The sequence below is a fragment of the Pseudoliparis swirei genome, chromosome 19 (genome assembly GCF_029220125.1).
Source record: "Pseudoliparis swirei isolate HS2019 ecotype Mariana Trench chromosome 19, NWPU_hadal_v1, whole genome shotgun sequence".
NCBI classification, from domain to species: domain Eukaryota; kingdom Metazoa; phylum Chordata; class Actinopteri; order Perciformes; family Liparidae; genus Pseudoliparis; species Pseudoliparis swirei.
In genome coordinates, this window is record NC_079406.1 from 4,676,309 (window position 1) to 4,700,804 (window position 24,496).

The 24,496-nt window shown below is 46.8% G+C and overlaps 3 protein-coding genes across 3 annotated transcripts; all 3 read left to right on the plus strand.

Annotated features, from left to right (window-relative positions):
* Nucleotides 1-1,698: 1,698 nt before the first annotated feature.
* Nucleotides 1,699-11,406, plus strand: ube2d2 (ubiquitin-conjugating enzyme E2D 2 (UBC4/5 homolog, yeast)). The gene is made up of 7 exons (XM_056438720.1): nucleotides 1,699-1,942; nucleotides 4,895-4,958; nucleotides 7,428-7,459; nucleotides 7,668-7,745; nucleotides 7,856-7,961; nucleotides 8,430-8,523; nucleotides 10,132-11,406. Exons 1-7 carry the CDS (start codon nucleotides 1,919-1,921, stop codon nucleotides 10,175-10,177), a joined length of 444 nt encoding a protein of 147 aa, XP_056294695.1. The 5' UTR covers nucleotides 1,699-1,918; the 3' UTR covers nucleotides 10,178-11,406.
* Nucleotides 11,407-11,946: 540 nt separating this feature from the next.
* Nucleotides 11,947-15,437, plus strand: zgc:110843 (uncharacterized protein LOC541492 homolog). Its single transcript, XM_056438721.1, has 3 exons — nucleotides 11,947-12,629; nucleotides 13,852-14,054; nucleotides 14,485-15,437. The coding sequence occupies exons 1-3, from the start codon at nucleotides 12,575-12,577 to the stop codon at nucleotides 14,572-14,574; spliced, it is 348 nt and encodes a 115-aa protein (XP_056294696.1). The 5' UTR covers nucleotides 11,947-12,574; the 3' UTR covers nucleotides 14,575-15,437.
* A 1,708-nt stretch (nucleotides 15,438-17,145) lies between these two features.
* On the plus strand, nucleotides 17,146-19,889 carry LOC130209210 (CXXC-type zinc finger protein 5-like). Its single transcript, XM_056438719.1, has 2 exons — nucleotides 17,146-17,339; nucleotides 18,270-19,889. Exon 2 carries the CDS (start codon nucleotides 18,449-18,451, stop codon nucleotides 19,331-19,333), a length of 885 nt encoding a protein of 294 aa, XP_056294694.1. The 5' UTR covers nucleotides 17,146-17,339; nucleotides 18,270-18,448; the 3' UTR covers nucleotides 19,334-19,889.
* The last annotated feature ends 4,607 nt before the right edge of the window (nucleotides 19,890-24,496 follow it).

Sequence of the window (24,496 nt, forward strand, 5' to 3'; positions counted from 1 at the left end):
AGTTTGGGAAAAAGAAGCCCCTTTTCTTGTGTATTTCTCAGTGCACCACTGCGGGTATAGTGCACGTGCCAGGGGGGAGCTGCAGGTGACCACGTGAGGGTGTTTGAAGCAACGACCGTTTATTATTAAAGTGATGGAAAAACCCAACAGGTGTAAACGTTGCGTCTTCATCCTCGGGGAGATGTGCAGAGACTATTAAGAGGTCGAGGTTGGGGGTAGATGCAGCAGTTTCCAGTTACTAGGACCCCGCCCTACGTTTTTGACGTAGGTTACACCTTTAACGTTACCTGAAACACTCGGCTGGACATTGCACGAAATATGCCAATTTAAAAAAGCACAGCCTCTAATGCTACACGGTGACGTACGCTCCAATAACAGTTAGGAACATGTGTTTCAACATTATCAACACGTACAGGTGTGCTCCATAATTAAAACGTGTAACACACATACATGCATACAAAAAAGCCTACAATGTGCCTTGTGTCTATGATCTCAAGATCACACGTTCTGCTGACCGTATCACTCCGCGCTGAGCAAACCCCGGGTATAATTCATCTGTATGACACTACCCCTAAACGTGTATATCAGTTAGTACGGCCAAACAACCGTGCCGGGTAGACATGTTGGCTCTTGTCCTGGCCATGTGAACACAGCCTAGCCATTGCATGCGCGGAGCCACAATGGTGCCGGTCGAAGCACTACCTCTCCAGCCTGCACTGCAACTGTGATCTCTTAGTTTACTTGTTGGCGGAAGGCTTTTCTCGCAGTAGCGCAGTGAGAGACGCGTTCCAACTGGCACTTCCGGCTTCTCCGGCTGGCTTACAGTATAAAAGTCGGACTTAAAAAAAAAATTGCAATACAGTAATTTCATATTTTTGTCATACATAATACATTAATAACACACAATGTATTGGTCTCTGAAAAAAAGGAAAACAAATATTGTAGTCTGTAGAGGTGAAATAATCTTCAAATTATTCAGCAACTGTTAATATAATTTTAAAATGTTTTTTTTCTGGTGTCAAACATTATCTTGATTTGCAGAATTGAGTATGTCTGGGTTTTAGACTCTTGATTGGGCACACTCAGCAAGAATATATCATGTTAATATCAATTCCAAATATTGTGTATTTTCACCATTTCTGACCATTTATACACAAATGAATCACATAATCAGCTTGCAGCGTTTTAGTGTTACTGACTGTGCATTCTTCTGTGAGTACACCGAGTGACACTGCGACTAACATTGTGTGTATTTTAAACAATGCAAATTAAATCATTGTATGATCATAACGTACAGCCATCATATTCATTGAATGTATTTTAACTCTAAATCTGTCCTTCTGTACACATGACATCTATTGCACCTGTCCATCCTGGAGAGGGATCCTCCTCTGTTGCTCTCCTGTAGGTTTCTTCCCTTTTTCCCCCTGAAGGGTTATTTGGGAGTTTTTCCTGGTCCGATGTGAGGTTTTGGGGCAGGGATGTCTATGTGTACAGATTGTAAAGCACTCCGAGACAAATTTGTAATTTGTTAAATTGGGCTATACAAATAAACTGAATTGAAATGAATAATCGTTTCGTATATGAGTAATAACGTTGTGTGTACACTAAAATGTGTTTAGTCTGCTTTTATTTTGAAGGGCTGATTCCGGAAGCGTTGTCGTGGTCGCTGCTGGCAGCGCGCAGGCCGCAGTGATTTGGTAGCCGCTGCAGTAGGAGGAAGGACCGCGGTTCTACCCCTTCTATCTTTCAGTTTCGTCTCGAAATTTTATCGGTGGTTCTTTCTGGCAACGATTGGTACATTGCGTGTACAGTGACGGAGCTCTGCGAACAAACAAGTTATAGCATTAACAACGGACAGTGATACGAATCGCCATTTTAATCGCACGTTTCCCCTGACAGAAGCGCTAGCACAACAATGGCTCTGAAAAGAATTCACAAGGTAAGGAAGTGAACGGCGAGGCCCAGGATTTCGCAGTTTCGCCGGGGATTTAATTCCGGGTTGCCGCGTCCGATGCTCGTCGGTTGGGTTCAACACATCGCGCGTAACGCTATAAAAGTGACTAAATGAGTCGAACTCTGACCGAACAATCGGCTAACGGTCTCTAAATAGCGAGTGACGCCAGTGAGAGCAGCGACGCGCCGCCCGTCGATTCCACTTCACACAGGCCGACTCCACCGTGACGCTCCGGACCGGACGAGTTGCCGCTGCGATGGCTGCTCTCGGTTGCGTCAGACGGGTAACGCCACCGACGTGCTGTCCGTTGTAGCGATGGGGTTTCTAGCGGACCGTGATATCAGCTGCGAGCTGTCTCCGGCTGCCGTTCCGTCCCGGTGGTCGGCTAGCTCTGAGCTAGCTTCACAACGTTACAGCGACGCCAGCCGTTAACGCTGCATCTGGACGGTAGTTTACATTCGTAGGAGTTAATGCTGCTGGGGCTCTACTTAATGTCGTCATGGTGGCTCGTGTGAACTATGACAGTCTCTTAAGCTTCAATCCGCTCCTCGATTTGACAGATAAGTTTCCCGGCTAGCGGCGACGCTCGCGACAGGACGCTCGCGCTTATTTCACCAACCGATTTGACATTTCTCTCTCTGTTTATTGCAGTTGGCTTGTATTTTGGTGGTTTCACGCGTGGATGTAATCTCAACAGTAACATCCAACGTTATCCGGATGGATGTAACGCAACGTGACTCCGTGAACCGTCTCGCTGCGTGTGTCCTTCTCTTCATTCACGTGATATTGTCTCTTAACGCCCGGACCCGCAGTCGGACATCCGAAGCGGGCGTGTAACGTCGTGGCATGCTGTGCTTGTTTTCGGCATTAAGCTCGTATTCGACATGCAGGAAACCCTCTTGGCGTTCGCGCCGTGTCGCTGTGGGAACAGGCCCCACGCGTTGGTCGCTTCTGATGCCATGTTGCTGACAGCAGGCGAGCCAAACGTCGTGATTACGTGTGTTCGCTGGAACTCGCTGAATTCTGTATCGTGTCGGCTTGTTGTGAATCCCCCCCTCGCAGTGACGAGAGGCCGTGTCTCCATGTGGCTAACCAGCCAGCTAAACTACCACTTTACACCCTGGGGCCGCTGTCCAACCCGAGCGCCCCGGCTAGCTAGCTAGCTAGCTACCGCTGGCACTGTGACGTTACGCCGGGCTCCACACATACAGACACATTTAGACACATACAGACACATTTAGACACATACAGACACATTTAGACACACACAGACACACACAGACACATTTAGACACATTTAGACACACACAGACACATTTAGACACACACAGACACATACAGACACATTTAGACACACACAGACACATACAGACACATACAGACACACACAGACACATTTAGACACACACAGACACACACAGACACATTTAGACACACACAGACACATTTAGACACACAGACACACATACAGACACATTTAGACACACACAGGCACATTTAGACACACACAGGCACATTTAGACACACAGACACATTTAGACACACATACAGACACACACAGACACATTTAGACACACACACACAGACACACATACACATTTAGACACATACAGACACATTTAGACACACACAGGCACATTTAGACACACATACAGACACATTTAGACACACACTGACACACACAGACACACATACAGACACATTTAGACACACACAGGCACATTTAGACACACACAGGCACATTTAGACACACAGACACATTTAGACACACATACAGACACACACATACAGACACACACACACACATTTAGACACACATACAGACATATTTAGACACACACAGGCACATTAAGACACACATACAGACACATTTAGACACACACAGGCACATTTAGACACACAGACACATTTAGACACACACACACATACAGACACACACAGACACATTTAGACACACAGACACACACATTTAGACACACAGACACATTTAGACACACAGACACATTTAGACACACAGACACATTTAGACACACACACATTTAGACACACACACATTTAGACACACAGACACATTTAGACACACACACACACACATTTAGACACACAGACACATTTAGACACACACACACACACACAGACACATTTAGACACACACAGACACATTTAGACACACACAGACACATTTAGACACACACAGACACACACAGACACATTTAGACACACACACACAGACACATTTAGACACACACAGACACATATAGACACACACAGACACATATAGACACACACAGACACATATAGACACACACAGACACATTTAGACACACACACACATACAGACACACACAGACACATTTAGACACACACACACACATACAGACACACACAGACACATTTAGACACACACATTTAGACACATACAGACACATTTAGACACACACAGACACATACAGACACATTTAGACACACACAGACACATTTAGACACAGACACATTTAGACACACACAGACACATTTAGACACAAACACATTTAGACACACACAGACACACACACACAGACAACGAGCAGACAGCCGCTCCTGTTTACTCGTGTGGACGTACCTCCAGTTTGGCTGTCACACGCTCTACCTGCTGTACCTGGAGAGATGCTCTGATATAATCGCGGCCGCGGTGCTCCTGTCGTATTGTCGGTGGGATTTGTTTGGGGAGTTGTTACGATGCCAGTCAGACTGTGTCGAAGGCTCAGGCCCTCCGATCTGTTTACAAACAGGCATTTAGGCAACTAAATGGAAGGCCCGCACTTGTGATTCCTGACCATCCTCTTTGTCTGGGGACTTTTGTGTGTTGCCGTTCCCAGTTGTGTGCTGTAGGTCATTGTTTGTGAAAATGCTGTGGAGGACACGATTTAAGTGACTTGTCGTTTTTTTTTGTCTCAGGAGTTGAACGACTTGGCACGGGACCCGCCGGCCCAGTGTTCTGCAGGCCCAGTAGGAGACGACAGTAAGTTCATCATCTAACCGACATTAACCTGGCAGCAACAAACACGACTCACACATTAGACTCAAATGAATCCCTTATAGCCGATTCTAATTTTCGATATCTCTGAATTGTCTCCACATCTTTTATGATTAATATGTTTAGTTTCAATCTGGAAAGTGTTTCCCAATATTTTGTTTGCCACAGACTGCAACTTCAAATGTTGCCAAGCCAGTCTTGTAAATTGCGTAAAAAGAAAACAACTATCAATAAGCGTGCTGGATTTTTATGTGAGGAGATTTGAGCATTTAAGGAAGTATCTCTTTTGAGGAAGTGGAAAAAAACCTGATATTCCCAAGTCTATTGCTACATGCCTGTTTCACTTTTTCTTTCAGAACAAGTATAAGTGGAATTCTTCTCTAGCGATGATGTAATGGTTTTGTAGTGTAGGAGTACATCCGGACTGGGATTTTACTTAATTATCCATTGTTAGTATTATTTATTTATTTTTTATCCCAAAAGGATTGACCTCAAAGTAACACGTAGGCATTCATGAACTGATTGAATACATTTCATACATGTACAATGAATATATTTCCTTTGATAAAATATATCTCTCTCGTAATAAATTCAGTAAAGTTTTTCTGACTAGTCCCAAATGCTCCTCGTATAATACAGAAGTTAATACAACCACCTTTGTGAATCCTCTGATTTAATCGGGGGGACATTTTTGACGGTTAACGCACAAATCCGGTGGCCTCTGGTTCATTCTAATGCCACTATTCCACCGTGAACATTGATCTTAATTAATATTGCTTTTTTGAATGAGCTCGATGGTTAACAGGTTGTGAAATGTTGTCGTGGACAATTCGGCTTCTTGTGCGTTTTAGCCCGTTCGTTCTGTAAATAGCTCTTAATATTTAAAACCACATCTATTCCTGACTGGTCAGAACGTAGACATTATTTTTTATTGACATGCCCTAATAATGTTTACAAGAAACAAATCCTCTCTTATTCAACGAAAATAAGCAAAGTTATTTCAGGCGGAGGGCGGCGCATGTCTTCAACCCCAGGTTTTATCCAGCCTCCGTATTTGTTTTAAAGTGGATAGTTTATCAAACCAAGCTATGCCAAACATGATCATATATATTTCTCCAGGTAATTCCAGGACATCATTTATCATCTTTGAGACTCTTGTCCAGGACCCCCTCGAAAATGAGATTACAAATCTAACATGGGATTGCTCTGGATTGATGAAATGTTACATTTACACAAATGGGACATGTGACATCAGTTTGCCAAATTTCCCAAAAACCTTTGGTGTGAGTCTGAGGAATAGCCTCACTTTCCTCATAAAGGTGTCTCTGCTATAAATATATAAAGAGACCGGTCAATGTAAATAAAGATAGGAATTCCTCCGTTTGTGCATTTGATGCAATCTGTAAATGTGTTTATTGTCGTCAGTGAAAAATAATTGACGGCGACTCTACTCGACAGGAGACAAACATTCATACCTGATTCATGAATAATCAAAAATAATTCGATTTTTATAACAAATCTATATAATAAAGCATGTTGGACTGTTGCATTTAAGTAATCCAGACATGAACCCTCGGGTGAGACTTGGTCCGCTCTTCTGTCTGAAGAAAGAAATATGCTCCTACGGTTCGGCACAATACGCTTTTTCATCATGAAATGTCGTCCAGTCCTCATTAACATTGACTCAATCAATTATTTATTATTATTATATTATTTTTAGATTTTTTATTTATTTTGATGACGTTTTGTATTGTTGGCATGATGGGATCGCTTCTTCTGTGGTGCTGGAATGATTACATTTTGAAGTTTACACTATACGAGAAGAAATACAGAATACAGCCACAGAAAGAACGCTCTACGAAACATATGATGCTACATTATTATTATTATTATTCCCAACAGTTGCCCGTGTAGTGAGCAGGAGCTCGTTCAGTCACATCCACTAACTCGTGTCCCTCTGAACGCGTCACTTCCTGCCATCCAACATCAAATAAAGCGCTCCGCTCTAAACCACAAGAAGTTGCTTCTTGTGACATATTTACTGTGGTTGACTTTCCTCTGATGTCATTGTGACATCGGCCCTCAGACCCACAACAGGAGGCGTGACTTGGACATTCTAATGGTTTTGTATTTGTTGTCCCAGTTAGTGATGTCCACGCCTTTAAAAAAATAAATAATAATAATTATATGTCGAGATAACAATTTCTCTTAAGCAGGAATCTGGGTCTTTAATATCCCCGCATAACACAAGGGTCTGTTTCTGCCTTTAAATGCGAGTCCCCTGCCGTGATATGACCCCCTTACCCTTTACAGTTTAAAAATACCTCTTTATGTAAGAGCCTGTTACTCAACTACCCGAAATACACACGCTCCCTCGATGCGGCATTATTTACACAAACGCTCGGCGCGTCGTGTTCTCGCCGTTTCTTAAACAATGTGTTTTTTTTGTTTCAGTGTTTCACTGGCAAGCCACAATAATGGGACCCGTAAGTATTCACTTCTTGCCTATTACTGATTTAGCCACAGCCCTTTTTTTTAACTGCTTTGTTTTGAACAATCTCACAGATGGTGAAAGAATGTTTATTTTGTTTACTCTTGGAACCGTAACTCTTGACTTTAAGCTACTGTAACTTAACCTGTTTGCCCTCCCCGAGCCCGTAATGAGATGAATGGGCTCCTCTCTCCCTGCATTAGAATGACAGTCCTTACCAGAGTGGGGTTTTCTTCTTGACCATTCACTTCCCCACAGACTACCCCTTCAAACCGCCAAAGGTGATCAAGGCACACACAAACAAAGCATCGGGGGCCTCTCACGGCTTCACACCATTACGTTGCCCTCACCTGCCCCTGTTCCCCCCCCCCCTTACATTTCTTCTTTCCAGGTTGCATTTACCACGAGAATCTACCACCCTAATATCAACAGCAACGGCAGCATTTGTCTTGACATCCTGCGATCACAGTGGTCTCCGGCTCTCACCATCTCCAAAGGTAGACAGGGTTTAACTTTTTTTATTTCATTTTAAACGGGCCTCTCGCTCACGCCGTCAAATAAACGACAGATGCCATTTGTCTTTTTATTTATTTTTATAAATGCCTGTTAAGAATAAAAGGACCGGGCTGGGGGGGGGGAACCCGTTTGGTTTTCGATTTATTAAATGAAACGGCCTCCCGCAGATGAATCGTTTACAGCATTTCTCACGCAGAAGTCCTCGTATCAAAGTGGAGAGGCCTCTCCGTAAATGTCAGCGCGAGACCTTTCCACGCAGCGCTCGTTACCGGACCCGCTTTCAGCGGCGTCGTGCACGCAGCTTTTAAACCTCAGTTTCATGTATTATTCACCGTTCGGTCGCTGTGACGCATCCTCTGCCTGACTTTCATCTGAGGGCCATCGAAGTGCATTCTTAACATTCCCGTTTTGGATTTGTGAGTTCTGATTGGTTAACTGATCCGTTACAGTCCTCCTGTCCATCTGCTCTCTGCTGTGTGACCCGAACCCGGACGACCCCTTAGTACCCGAGATCGCCCGCATCTACAAGACGGACAGGGAAAAGTAAGTTGTGTTTGTTTAGCGCGCCCCTCGAATGCATTTGGATCGTTTGATGTGCAACAAGTCTGTTCTGAGTGGAGACGCTCGGGGCCCGGTCTGATCTCTGCCGGAGCACCGAAGCTCCATCTCGCTCATGAATATTGATTTTCAAAGCATTATTGAGGGGTCTAACAAAAGTTTGAAAGACAAGATTTTGAAGATTTCCAGTTTCTGTTGTCTTCCTGTGTGAAAGCCAACAGACGGGAAGACAGCAGGTGTGTGTTTCAGGTTTAATTCTGGGAAATTACATTCAAGATGCTTACGGTTCAAAAGTAATCCGTCTCTTAAGGCCGGACCACAGGACCGGTGTCAAAAGAGTTTATTTTATTATTACTGGAAGAATATTTGACATCTGTTGCATATATATGCTGAAACAGAACTTTAGCTCTTCCAGCTTCATATTTCTTTGTTTTCTTCTCACTTTGCGTTCATAGTTTCGTTCTGTTCATCCTCGATATTAACGATGTGACCGTCTTGTTTAAATAAACTTTATTGAAATTGTAAATGGGCCAAAGCGACTGGGGGGGGCACCAGGTAGTGGTGGGAAGGATGATTAAAATGTGTCCCGCGAGTTCACACAACGTATGTATGCAATATTAATACAAATCCACCGTGTCTGCAGAGCTTTGCCAGGACACATTTCTTCCAGGAAATGACTTTGCTTATGATGTCATTATTCCATCTGGCTTTTTGGGAGTAACACAGTTACAGCTGCTCAATTTGCACATCAGTGTGTTGTATTTATATCGCTGAAAAAACTTTGGTTTTGTTCAAGCGTTGGTTCATATTTAGTATTTTTATAAATACTCAAGATTGTTTCTGATATAAAACGCATTATTCAACGTCCGGTTCACCTGCAGAGCCGCTGCTCCACAACAAACTCCGTTGCGATGCTCGTGTTCACCGACGATACAAACGCATCTCTTTCCCACGCAGTTAAAAATAAAAGGCGTGCGTCCGTGTCACAGCGATGTCCTCCGTGTGCGTCCCAGAGCGTCGCCGCTCATCGCCGCTCCATCCCTGAATCGTAGCTTCTGCCGATCTTTGAAAGTTTATTTCTGGTTTGAAAAGTGAAATTCTCCGTTCTGACTGAATGTGTCCTCGGCTCCTTCACGACGCTGCTCATCGGCCTCTAAAGGCGCCTCTCGGCTGGTGGGACACGATAAACCGAAATAAGAGGCGATCCCATCCATCGGCAGCTCTTCTGCCTCTCGGTCCCGTACAGAGTAGCACCGATGATCAGTCCGGTGGGTCTGGCCGTCGTTCTGATGGAGCTGAAGCTGTTTAGCTCTCCTACATGTTGCGAGCTGACCGGCAGCGTTGACTCCTGGCCCTTTGCTGCAGCCGGACGAGGAAACAAAAACAAACCTGTACTCAGTTCACGATATTTCAGAACAGTCCGTGTAGAGTAGCAGCCAGCTGGCAGCTCTGCTGCAAAGAAAGCGGCTAAAACGTAGAAAGAATGGATTCGACTGTCGCAGGTTTCCCTCCTTTATTTAAAATACGTTACAAAATGCTAAAGTTGCTTAACAACTAACATCTCTCTCGCTCTCTCTCTCTGCTTCTCCACAGGTACAACAGAATAGCTCGGGAATGGACACAAAAGTATGCAATGTAGTGTTGGGTTAGAATCATGGCCAACCACCTCTACGACCTACGGTTAGGGGAGCTTCAGACGTAAAGAGAAAACAAACAAAACCATTTCAAACGAATGAAAAGTTTAAAACAAGATCTTGTTGGTTTCCGTTGGAGTGCTTTCTTTGAGCCACGCCTCCCCCTTCACCAGAGTACCTGTAAAACGTCCTCTGCCTCTCTCTCTCTCTCCTCTCTCTCCTCTCCCTCTGTTTGACTGTCTTCCCTCCAGCCTCTCGCCTCACTTGCCCTCCTCCCTCCAGTGTACATATTGTCTGCTTGCAACGGTAACACCCATCTCCCCCTGCTCCTTTTTCACCTCCTCCCTCCCTTGTGACCTCTGGCCTCATCTCCACACAGGTTGGGCTGTTCCCCCCCCACCCCCACTCCTTCTTCCACTCACCTGTATCCACACCCTGCCCCCCCCTCCCCCTCCCCAGACGTTAATCTTCAGAAGCATTCATTTTAAGCATCTATAAAACTTGGAGGGGACCTTTTTTCCCTAATTATTTAGGGGAGTCGGGGACAGTGGGATTTCTACACTCTGCATCCTTTCTTGTTTTGTCGCCTTTTTCTCATTCCCATCTGTGGAGGCGACGATTCAAGAAAGCGAGTTTGTTTTGGCACGAGTCAAAAGGGCACTCTGTATTTTATATAAAGAATACTTCAAATAAACCATTGCAGGCTGGAGAAAATGGGGGGGGGGGGTGTGCACATGGCTTGTTTTGGTGTTGGATTCTATGAAAGGACTTGGATTTATCGCCACACCTCCTAACTCCCACCCTGCCCCCTCCAAAGTTGACCCCTCTGTACACACACACACATAGACACACATGCACGCACAATTGTAACCCCCATGTCACCCCCCCGACCACCACCGCCAACTTGTCTTCACTCACACAGTGGAGGTTCTGGACCAGGTATTTAAGCAATTTATTTTTCTTAGTTTAACCTGTGTTTTTTATCTCCCCCGCCCCCCCGTAACTCTTTTAGGTTGCTTTTTTTTCTTCTCCTTTTCTTATTTGGTTTCTCTTTTTGTTTTTGCTATTGTTAAATTAGAGGCTAACATCTTAAATGGCTATGGGACTGGCTTGGGCTCTGGGTGCGAGGAGAACCCACTCTTCTTGCACAAAACCTCTGTATATTGAATTACCTGAGAGGCTCGTTGAGCTTTGTGTGTTGATTAAACTGTGTAATAAAAACCCATTATTCCTGTGTTGACTCATTTTCCGGCCCTTTTGGAGGACATGCAGCGGTAGGGAAATGTTACACGGGTCACAACTACAGAGGACAGGATAAATAACACCTGCCTTTCCCATACGGTATTACTGTTAGATATTTACATTATTAGTGGGTATTAGGGAATGTCTGGTAAATTTTAAAACGTGGAGTTTATTAAATTATTGTTGGAAGTGCATGGTGCTCTAGCGTAAGTGAAATTAAACTGGTTTTAAAGAATTGTACACGATAACAATCCTATTATATTATAGCATTCGTAGGTGATATGGCACAAGTAAAAGGATGTTTATGTTTTTCATGTCACCAAATGGTTCAATGTTTAAGGTGGTTGATTGTGTTGCCCTCTAGTGGTGATATTATGTAGTATAATGGGAGAGCTTAACATTGCAACTCCGTCTTAATATACTAACAAATCGTTGCTCAGGATGGGCACGGAGGTTTTCCTTCACTTAAACAAGTTGACGGGTCTATAAAATTAAACACAGAAACAACTTGTGTGGTTTATCTGCGCAGATACACGGTACAAGTAAAGAGTACTTCTCGAAAGGGAAATGGGAATTGCCAAAGCTCGCAACCATCAAGATAGTTCTCCAGTAAAAACTTCGTCATCGACCGATGTGCAGTAAGGCATCAACGTTAAACGATAAGAAATAGATATCAGGCAACCACGTTGACAGTTACATATAGCATTAAGTTAGATATTCAGTTAAGTCGTATCGTACAGGAAAATGTGGCTCTAAAAAGCTCCGGGCAACGCCAGAGAGCGGACTTTGAGATTATCTTCTCCAAATACTGTCAACACGGTCAAGAATGAAATCCATTTTGAATAAAAAAGAATGTAAAATGTGTTCACGCGGGCATATCTTTGTACGGGTAAAAATTAAACTCATCTGTTAAATATCCGGAGGAAAAATTAGACGGTTCAGATGCAGTTCAGTCCTCAAACGGCAGGAAAGCGAAGCCGGAAGTGCGGCGCAGGCGGTGTATCATCTTTGATACCCTCCTCCTCAGAGCTGATTGGTTGCGACCCGAAGACGGAGGAGGCCGAGCTGAGTCCTTGTGTCGCTGCCAGAGTTCAGTGAGACTCCGCGGGTGACCTTGCTGCTGAGTGCCGAGCACAAACAAAACACCGACCAGGGGAAATATGACAAGCCCAAGTTTAGCAGCGATGCCCAGACCGGGATTCACGCTATCCAAAGGTAACGTGTTCAGTCTAGCTAGCATTGCATGCTTTTTCGTTTTCCTCTCAACGTATGTAATTTAACTGCGACTTCACATTCACCAAACCAAGTGACGCTGACCGCTATAGTTAACCCGACGGTCACAACAGTAAGTAGGCTAACGTGACAGGTACGGGGCACAACGTACCGGCTGTCTGGAGATTAGTGAGTGAAGTGCACATTAATGGTTATTTAGCTAATTTCTAAATATGCTCCTTCGTTAGCAGACTGCTTTTAGCTCGTGGACTGGCCATTGTGCTGGACACAGCCGGTGTTACGGTTTAACAGGCGGCCCTGTTAACTGGCCACTTCATGTCGAGCTGTCCTCGTGAATGCCGTTTGATTAAATGTTGTAACTAAGTGTAAACCCCTCTCGTATACATAATATTATATACTATAGGCCTACAAATTAATCAATGCGACATTGACGTGATATCTAACTATTTTCAACAGATGTCCGTAACTACGACACAAACGGACGCGTTAGCTCAAAGTCTCCAGTCAACACGGTCGCTTCTCAGTCCGTAACACCGGTCACTCTGATAGATCCCTGGTCCGTCTGCGAAGGCCTCAGGTGAACTCCATCCCTGCGTAAACAGGAATATGTTAATGTCTCATGGCCTCCAGCAAAGCAGCTAACGTTAACCAACCGCTGAACTGGCTGCATGTGGCGCTGGATCCGCCTCTGTGGCGATAAAACGAAGCCAATACCAGACATGGCTCTGCACGTTCCTCCTCAGGTTGTGTCACTCCAGGCGTTGACCTGCAGAAACATACAGGAAACTAGAACGGGCACTCGGTAGAGCGCATAGCTTCGCCACATTTTGGCATTAGTTGAAATTGACCGCGCTATAGTAAAATAAGATTTTGACCTTTTCGTGACCTTGACCGTGACCTTTCACCGGATCGATCCCAAAATCTAATCAAATGGTCCCCGGATAATAACCAATCATCCCACCAAATTTCATGTGATTTGGTTTAATACTTTTTGAGTTATGCGAGTAACACGCATACAAATAAAAAAATACACGGCGATCAAAACATAACCTCGGTGGATTAAACGTGTAACATTCCGATGGTACTTTGGATACCGTGAACCTCAAGTCACGAGAGAGGTTGTCATCTGGGGTCAGAATATTTTTGTCCATAGAGTTATGAGTATTCTTCTTTATCCCTATGCACACTCTCTCTCTCTCTCCAGAGCACTTTGTGGTCGCGTTGCCGGTTGCGGTGGTAGCGGCCGTCGGCGGTTTCCTCGTCAGCCATTACCTGAGTGGGCAGAGCTGTAAAAAGGGCCTGGTGAACACGACCATCAGTAAAGACAGCCCCAAAGTGGTCCACAGCTTCGACATGGAGGACATCGGCACCAAGGCGGTGTACTGCCGCTGCTGGAAGTCAAAGAAGGTCGGGGCACCTGTAGCTGCACCTGTTGCTCTGAGCAAGCACGTGCACGTCAAAATGTTTGCCTTTTGTAAGAATCTGAATTTAGTGGGAAGCTATAATTTTGTGCAGAGGTTATATATTAAAATAATAGAATAGTATACAAAATTTATCCCACGGGGTCTCCTCGAGATGGAGAGAAGTATTTTGTATCGGCAAGAATGACAAACCAGGGAAATTCAAAGTCGGCTCAGAGCTTAATTCTCCAAATACGAATGAATATGTTGCTCATTTATAACCTCTTGAGGGTGACGCTGCTCACGCGTCTGATCCAAATCATCTTATGTCACTTTGTTTCTCTGGCGCCTTTTTGTGGAGATCAGTAAACTATTAAAAAAAAGTGTGAAACTTGCCGAACTCGGTTTCCCTCTAACACGCCGTGTTCTGCTTTCAGTTCCCTTACTGCGACGGAGCCCACGCCAAGCACAACGACGAAACCGGGGACAACGTGGGGCCGCTGATCATCAAACAGAAGGACGCTTAGGCCAACTTCAACCCCCCCCACCTCCCTATTTCTCTCGTGTGCCTGCCCCCCCCCCCCCGATATTGTCCAATCATGTACCGCCGTCCCACAGTTTACGGTTTGCCGCTGTCGCAATCGTATCAAACGATTCTTCATAGCCCTGAATTTTTTTCTTTCAACAGACGGCGCTGAAAATGTTTGCGAATTTAAATGTCACGCCGACGTGACTTTGAGGTCAAAGGTCATCGGTGGAGCGATAACGAAAGGACTTTGACAATCGTCAGTTTGCTTTTTCACCAACTCAATGTGAAGAGTCTGGATCAAATTCTCACTGGACCTGATAGAAGCAAAATATTTCACCATGCAGGCATTTCACCTGTGTTGTGTCCCCCCCCCCCCCACACACACACACCTCCTCCCTTCCTTCTTACCTCTCATGGGTGTGGAGCAGGTGGTCGCACCGTGATTACTGGCACCTCAGCCGGCCCAATATTTAAATTAGAATTAAGCGAAGGCCTTGTATTTAAATCTACATCCTACGGCCCAGATTCTGTTCTCGCAACAACCCGTATGAATGTCGCGTGTTTCGATGTTTGCACTAAGAGCTGCTCGGCATAAAAAAACAAAAACGGAAAGCTTTTCTTCTTCTTTTTTCTTTCAATGAAATAGTACTCTCCAAAAACTAGTACGCCTTGAAACACTGTCTCGCTGTTGGTAACCAGTAGCTGTCTGCTGTCTGAGGAAATCTGTGTTAAAAAACAATGCATATGAATGATATCTATATATATGTTTTGCTGATTTCAAAGTTAGATTTGTTTTCTACTGGCTGCGCTGTCTGACTCGTCGTTCTGTACATTGTTAATAAAACTTGTAAGTGTTCTGATCCCGGAGGCTTTCCCATCTTTATTTTATTTATCTGGAGGGGTGCTTCTCAGGGGAGGGGAGCACACACTCTTACATTTGTTTGTGATCAAAAGCACTTTGCTGAACAACTTCACCTGTTCGCAGCGATGCAGTGTGTGTGGATTACCTGTGGACAGGGATAATGACTCACCAACCCTGTGTGGCGACTGCAGTGGGACCCTGTGTGTGTGTGTGTGTGTCAGAGAGGCCTTGGCTGGAGGTGAGGGTGGGGGAGGGTGGGGGAGGGAGGGGGCCGCCGTGCTGCAGTGTCCACCCAGCACCAGTGGCCATTTTAAGATGTGGCAGTATTTGCGGTGGCCGCTAGAAGACGCTGTGTTTGCACGGATCGTCCGAGACCAGACGGCGTACGCGCCGCGGACGGCGGCCCCCTGCTCCCATAGTGACACGCTCACGCGCGCACTCACACAGACGAAGACTTACGCACTCGCGCACGAGGTGTCTGGCTGCGTGCCAGATGCAGCGGAGGGCTCTCACAAGAGGTGGAGTGGACTCCGCCGTCCCCGCGTGAGGAGTCACCTTTAACAGACAGCTCCACGGCGGGAGAGGGCGACGTACTAAATAAATATATTTATTTATATATATTTACTGTAGGAAGAATATTTGCGTAGCAGCCTACTAGCTAGACTTTAGGTGGACATTAGCATGTCGCCACGCATTTAAAGACTGCTAATGAGCAAGAACTCTGGGTGTAGTTTGTTGAAAACGAGCGTAGTTTATAAAGTATTTAAAATGTTCCGTTTTATTTATTCATAACCACTTAATAACGTGGACCCTGCGTGTGGGAAGAGGAGCCGGCAGCTCGGGTTCAGCGGTCATAACCTCCGAAGAAGAGGTCCCCCTGTCACGACGCCGACTTCCGGTTTGCTGATAATCAAAACCATTTGGAAACAATGTCGCGTTTACTTACTTCTTCCGTGAGAGCTGTCGTCGCCGACATCACTCAGTGACGCGGATGCTGTTCCGGTTGAACACAGAGAGAGAGAGAGAGAGAGAGAGAGAGAGCGCGCGAGAGAGAGAGAGACTATATTTACATCCCCTCTTTTTAATGCAATTCTTAGTCTCGCCGTCACCGACGTGCTACCGAGCCAACACAGGTGTTTTTATTGAAGTTAATTATACATTAGTGAAGTGTTTGTGCTCACCGACACGAGCGCTTCTCCGTCACGCGGAGCAAACAAGACATGAATGAATCTGAGTACTTATTATAGCCGCGAAAGACTATTTAGATTTGTTTTTAATTATTACTATGCTGTTATAAATAGATAATAATGTCAATGGGTTGGGGTGAGGAGAACATGGGATTTGATGATATAATTATATTTATGTTTGTACATATTTATATGACTAGTTCTCAGTGTTGCTGTTTAACATGCCGGGCCCCTCTTATCATGACACTGCATCATAAGCATTATTGCTTTATTTGCATGGTAACTGTTTTTGGAGCAGTGACGCCTCCAATAATACGCGCGCGTGTGTGTGTGTATTTTGTTGTTGTTATTGTGTGGGAACCGAGATGCATATAAAAGCTGGGTTTAATGTGCCCCCCTCCTCCTCTCCTCTCCTCCCCTCCCTATGCACCCCACCCCCCTCCCCTCGCACCGGCAGCCTGCCCGTGGTGCGTTCAGAGCGCCCCCTCGGATACCATGGGGTCGCTCTGACCACGTCGGTCTCAGGCTGCAGAGTCCACTTCGCATTTTGAGCGACGCCCCCAAATTCCGTGCAGAGTGTTTGCAGACCCTCCGGGACGGAGAGGTGGAGGAGGAATCGGCAGCTCCGCCGTCCATAGACGCCACAATCACCACGCCATTAGTTCATGACTTCATCATATGTTTGACAGGAGAGTTCGGCCCGCAATTCGGAAGGTAAGCCCAGACGCTTTTGACAAGACTTCCCGGTGGATTCGCGTCCGTTTTCGTGGGCTTTTTTTTTTTGTCGCCTTTTTTTCTCCCTTTTGCTGCGCGCGGCGCCGTGTCGCAGCGACCACTCGGACTGTGGTCAGCCCCGTCGTGGCGTCGCTCGAGCGAACCGTCTTCCTCCGGGTAAAAAAAAAAAAAAAAAAACTCTTCATCGCGGCGAAACGGATCGACCGAGGCGCAAAAAAACGATCGATCCGGAGAAAAAGGAGTCCGCGCCGCTGACGCGTATAACAACATATATGAGCCGCGTTGGAATCGCCGGGGGTACGTTTGCTACAAATGTGGACATGGAACACAGCCTGGTCTTTTTTTATCCACAGCAACCGCATCGTTGCGCACCTCGCTCACTCGTCGTCGATACCCAGACAAAAGACAGCCTGTGTTTTTTTTGACGGTCCTCTATTTAGTCCTTTCTCCGGTCGGCTTAGGCTTTAGCTGGCACACATAACAGCAGTCGTCAAAATGTATTTGAAAAGCGCGCTCCACATTTGACCTGCGCATATGCGCATATCTTTGCATATTGTTGTCGCTCTGTTATTGATTGCATTGATATACCGTGAAATTCTTAAAGGGATACCGCCTCCTGTATGCGGAAATCACGGGCAGAGCCATGCACTGTGTCTGATACATAGATCCGGTGGTCTCTATTCGAGCAGTTTGTTTAAAAAAAAATATATGTACATATAGGTATTGTTTATTTTTCTCTTTTTGAGCGGATTCGGCACACTGATTCTCTGACGGTGTTCTCGTGGCTCCGGCTGAGAAATATCCCAGAGTCTCAATCTCCTGTTTACTCTTCTTTCTGTATTCGTCCCTCCAACATTTCTATTCTTAACCTTCCTTCTCTTCATCCCCCATTCATTTCTCGCTCTCCAGGACTCTGAGGCTGCAGCAGAGAATGGGAATAGGGACACAGGCCAAGGCTTGCCATTTTGGCTGAAGTAACAGCAGGACGGTTGTCAACCCCGCATCGGCTTCAATCCCCTTCTCCCTCACCTCTCTTCCCACACAAACAGACACACACGGACAGACACCCCCCGCACACAGCCACTGCTATGTCCACTGCCGTAGACATCGCTGGCCCTTCCTCCCCAAATCAGGCCCATAGCAGCGCTAAAATCCCCAATGCGCCTCTCAGACCCAGCCTTAAGCGCTCCAACCACCCCTACAGCCTCTCCCATTACATCTCCACCCCTTCCCCGGCCGTGGACGTCAAAGGCCTGATCCAGCCCTCCCCGGAGCAGCAGCGGGCAGCCCAGCCCGCGCACGCTAAGCCCCGCCGGGCCCCCTCCTGGCCCGACATGTGGGAGTCGCCCAGCGGGCTCCACCTGGCCCACGCCGCCGAGCTGCTGATGCGCGCCGGGCTGCTGGCCCTGACCCCCGCCACCACAGAGCAGGCCGGCCTAGGTGCGCCGAGCAGCCAGCCGGTGAAACGGGAGGCTATAGAGGCGAAGGGGGACGTGGAGGGAGGCGCATCGGGGCCCGAGGAGGAGGAGGAGGACTCCGCCGGATGCGGCACCGACTTCCAACCCTTCCTGGGCGCCTGGTTCCCCTTCAGCCCCACTCTGTTCCCCCTGGCCGGCTTCCAGATGGGGGGAGGCCACTGGAGGAGCGCGGCCATGGGAGCGGAGGGCATCGAGGGGCTGGTGGCCGAGGGCTACTCACCCGGCTCTCTGGGCGGCGGCGGCGGCGGGAGGAGGAAGAGGAAGAGGTGCGGCGAGTGCGTACCGTGCCGGCGTCAGACGAACTGCGACCAGTGCAGCAGCTGCCGCAATCGCAAGAGGGGACACCAGATCTGTAAATACAGGAAGTGCGAGGAGCTGAAGAGGAAGCCAGGAGGTCCTGGGTTCGAGAGCAGAGTGTCCGGGTTTGATCTGAGGGGCTCAGACTTTACTTTGGGTCTTGCACAGGAGAGAAGCAACGGCGCTTTGGATGGATAGTAATGTACGTGGGGGGCAGCATTTGTCAGAGGATCCCGGTTGGATGATTGTTGAGGAGCTGCAGCTGATACAAACACACAGGACACCATGTGAACACACTGTGGTTCGGGAGGTCTTCGGATCTCGTGTTTTCAACGAGGAGCCGCAGCTCCGCTTGAGAATGTCCACACTCGTTTCCCCATCCTTTCTTTTGACAATCAGTGAATTGGAGAGGAGAGAAAGAAGGATACCAATGTGTGTCAATATTTAGATGACGACAAAAAAAAAATGCTGTAAATAGACTGTAAATATCTGGAAAACATTATGTCTTTTTTTACATCCCTTTCCAGTTTGGATGTATTGTGTTTCAAACTTTAAAAAAAAAAAAAAAAGAAGAGAAAAAAAAGGAGCCAAATGTTTTTGTTTCTAATGGGGAGTTTTTTTGTTTCTGTTGTTCTGACGTCACTGCATCAGTAAGAAATGAATGAGTTCAGCCGAGGCTAAATTATTTCATGTGCAACTTGTACTGTATAGCTCTGTTTGCTCTTTTGAAATAAAAGAAATTGGCCATGTGTAATTGTCTACAGGCTGGGTTTATACTAGTGTGTGTGTGTGTGTGTGTGTGTGTGTGTGTTTGTGTGTATGTGTCCGTTAGCCTCCGTGTTCCCTGGTTGTACACATGCACACGTGTGTTCATATGTGTGAGGTGTGGATTATGAGTCACCTCACCTAATGGTGTGGCTGAGAGCCTTATCGCAACCCCACAGACACACACACACACACACACACACACAAACGCACCTACACGCTGCCTTGGCAAGTCCGGTGCATGCGCTCAAACACACCAAAACCTGACACGCACACGCAACAACAAACACTCCTCTATTCACACACTGACGCAATTTCCCTTTTTATTCACAAGTGTAGATCACATGTAGACACACACACACACACACACACACACACACACACACACACACACTACCACGTTAAAAAACAAAATACACCGGCAGCTGCACTGTGGCTACAGGGTGGGTTTTTGCTTGTTGCCGTAACGATGGCTGATGTGATAAGACCTTCTTCCTCGGCGCCACACTCCAGGGGACCGCAGGGAAGACGTAACCATGGCAACGGCCGGCCCGAGGTGTCACGCTATAATTGGGCCACGGCTGCACTTCCTGTGTGCCTTCAGTCAGGGGGATCGCAGAGGGACCGTGTGTGTGTGTGTGTGCATCTGTGGGGGTTGAGTATGCGTGCGTGCATGTGCGTGCATGTGCGTGCATGTGTGTGTGTGTGTGTCAGGGAGGGAGGGAGCGAGAGAGAGAGAGAGAGAAAGCACAGCACGCCAGCCAACGCAGGACACTGCCAACTCATGGAGAAAAGCAGCGAGCTCCAGCATCATGCGAACGCAACGCTGCCACTGAGTGAGGAACACAGTCCTTTACTCAAAGTCCACAGTCTAGTGTTTCTTCATCTCCCAGACAAAGGGGGAATTTCAAATTCTTGGATCTGCAGCTTTTTCTCTCTTCTCTCTCTCTCTCTCCTCACTCCCCCTCTCTCTTCGGTGCCTTTCTAGTGATTTGGAGCTTAATCCCCCCTCCCTGTTCTCGTCACGCATGCACACACACACACACACACACACACACGCACACACACACACGCTAGCACACAAAAACACACACACCGGAAATCTGTGTCACCCGCTGCCCAGCAGGTCCAGTGACTCCCTGAACGCCTGCAGTCTGGCTCCACTGGCCTGCAAGATGGCAGGAGAGAAAGGGAGGAGGAGGGGAGGGTGGGTGTGGGGGGGGGGGCAGAAGGAGGGATTGAACGGAGGACAGAGAAGAGGAGGGGGGGGGGGAGGGGGTTTGAGAGGGAGAGAGAGTTGTGGGAGTGTGGGGGGCTTGAGGGGGTGAGTGTAGGGAGGAGGAGGAGGAGGAGGGGGTGGAAAGCGGATCTAGGGAGAGGGTGAAGGGAGGTGGGGGAGAAAAGAGACGTGGTGAAGGGCAGAGAGGGAGAAGAGGGGGGGGGGGTGAGAGAGAGGGAGAGGGGGTGAAAAACTGGGAGAGATGAAAAGCAGGCCACAGGGGGAGAGAAAAGAGAGAGAGAGAGAGAGAGGGGGAGAGAGAGATACGCAGGGAGGAGGCCGGGGAGATGGACAGCAGGGGATGAAGATAGCGTGGGCCAGACAAAGAAGGGAAGGAGAGACGAGAGGGAGAGAGAGCGGCGGCGGCGGAGGAGGCCGAACGAGGCGCAGCGAGACGGAGACGCAGGGAGGCGAGAGGTTAATGACGGATGCATTGTCCAGATAGCCGGTGTGTGCCGTCACAGACCCCTGTGGAGCTTACATATGTTAGCACCAGTGGCCCTGCCCACTCCGGAGGGAGAGAAAAAAGAGGAAGAGAAGAAAAAAAAAAGCTCCTCTCAAACACACTGCAGTGGAACAACCTGCCAGCCCAGAGGCGACCTGCGCTGGAGCCGGGCGAACCCGCGCTCACGAGCCAGCCCTTTGAAATGTTGGCCACTGCATCTGCCCGGAGACACTGTGTCTCATTGTGAATTTCCTTTTTTTCTTCCTCCTTTCCCCACCACTGGCCGGATCCCCAGTGTTAGAAAATGTGTAACAGCTTTGCAGAAACGAGCATCTTTCTGAGGCCACTCCTCACGACGCCCTCTGTAATCCATTTGCGTTGATATTTTCGTGCACGTGGGAAACACGGAAACCCCACGGCGGACACACAATGGGCTCTCACATCTCTGAGAAGCTCAGGCTCATCTGCCCTCAGGTTATATTTTGGTGACACTCGGGTCAAAGGGGACTCTTGACCTTTGACCCTTAAAGCTGTTAAAGGTGGATTGAGAATAGGCCGAGCCCGGCAGCATCTACTTCTGGTTTGGCCTCACGCTACCTCACAAAGACGATCCACCGGCGTCAACGTGTGACTTACTGGGACAAAGTTTCAGTCCATGAAGGGGAAATTAAAAAGGAAACTTTCTATCGGCCAAAACCCAGACGGAGAAAAGATTCTGACGTAATGAACTTCTGGCGGGTTCACACGGCGCTCGTTTTACGGAGGTAAACGTGGACACAAAATTCTGTTAATCTTTAGCCTGCTGCTGATTTTTAAAGCAAGGCACAGCGGATCCAGGAAGTTAGGCGGAGCGCGGCGATAACGTCTGCCTGCAGTGATATTTCATAACGGCTTCTCGTGATGTGGAATTGATCGTTGCCGGTGAGTATCGAGTTGCTAGAAATGCCTGCGACATTTAATTAGCATTATTCCCACCTTTAGCACATCGAGACCTGAGCAGTGACGTCAGTTACACGAGAGGTTTTTGACTTTGCGGTGAATCATTGACGACTCAAATAAATAATAATCAATAGTATTGAATTGCAGCAATGACTCACCATTTGGCACCAAAAAAAAAATGTCAGCCAGTATTGATTTGCCACATCATCTTAAATAATGCAGGCTAATGACATGATGTGAGCTAACCTAAGTATTTTTTCAGATTCAATCTCCTCTACAGATTCTCAATGTGTCCAGAGGGGATCCGCTCATTCACACTTCAGTAATTAATGTGTGTAAAGTAAACGCGCTAGGAGCGTTAGCGGTCCCAGTGGGGCTGTTAGCTGAATGCTAACGTCAGCATGCTAACACGCTCACAGTCACAACGCTAGTGTGCTAGCAGCGTTAGTTGGATCTCCCATTGGGGTTTTTAACTGAACGCTAACGTCAGCGGGCTAACACGCTCACAGTCACAACGCTATAGTGTGTTAGCAGCGTTAGCGCTCCCCGTGGGGTTTTTAACTGAATGCTAACGTCAGCATGCTAACACGCTCACAGTCACAACGCTATAGTGTGTTAGCAGCGTTAGCGCTCCCCGTGGGGTTTTTAACTGAACGCTAACGTCAGCATGCTAACACGCTCACAGTCACAAGGCTCGGCGGGGATAGTATGTAGTTCAGCATGTTAGCATGGTAGCATTGGCCTTACAGCGGAGGCTAAAGGGAGTGTCTGTAGTTTTGCAGGTGGGGGAGCATCAGACCATCGTCACCATCATCATCGTCATCAACAGAGCCTCATGAGGAGCTCAACATGTCTTGGCTGACTTTAAAACTGTTCTGGAGATGAAAATAGGAGAATAAAAACAGTAAAAATAACTCAATTTAAAAAAGGGTTTCCGTTATTTTGTGAATATCGAAATGCTAGTTTTTGTGTGCATTTTCTTCTTCATCCAAATGAGTTTTGGGTTTGGTTTGTTTAAAGGGGAACTCCACCCATTTTTACACATGAAAGCCCGGAAACATTTGCATGTCCTCTGTGTCTCTGGGGGAGATGAGTCCAGCCTGAGGGGCCATGGGATTTTCAAAGGAGGTGGGAAATCCTGCGTGTGGCATTCTGGGAAATGTAGGAGAATCAGTGTTTTTGGAATTCGACCCATATTGGTACTATAGTTTGATTTTGACCATTTCTCTTTCTTTTTTTCCACGATGTAATCTGTCTTTCAGAAGCCTCTACGTTAGGTGTATGTCAGGTTATTTGTTTAGATTTGGGCTGGTCATGATTGTTTTTTTACTAAACCCTAAAACTAACGTATTTTCACAATTTGTTGTATTACTTTTCTGTGAAACCAAACTCAGAGCTGATGCTACATGCTAAGCGATGTGCTTTGGGACCTTGGGTTTTATGTTCAAGTTTGATTTATTTGTGTGTCCACTTTCATATAACATCATGCATAAATGTTAATAATTTAACATTCACTACATTTTAGGGTGGTATAAGGACGCTGTACACCGGAATTAAACACAGCAACCGGTTCACCTTCACGGTTGCAACTTGACTGCCAAATCTAATGACATCACCACTTAGGTGTTGCTATTCATTAAGTACAGAGCTGCTAACTAACTGATCTCCTGACTCACTCATTCCTCTGCTGACTTCATTCTGAAGATGAGATAAGACACGATTCGGGATCTAATCCTTGTTGTTATGATTTTTGAAGTTTACTATCATAAACACACAGGAATAAAAAAAAAGGAAGAGGGCCAATAGAAGTAGCTTCTCGTGTCCTAACTTCCCCTCCAGACTTAACACCTCCAGCAAATAGAAGCGTCACATGCACTTTTCTTACGGGACAAAGACGAGCCGGGAAACCCAACACGGCCTCGACTATATATAG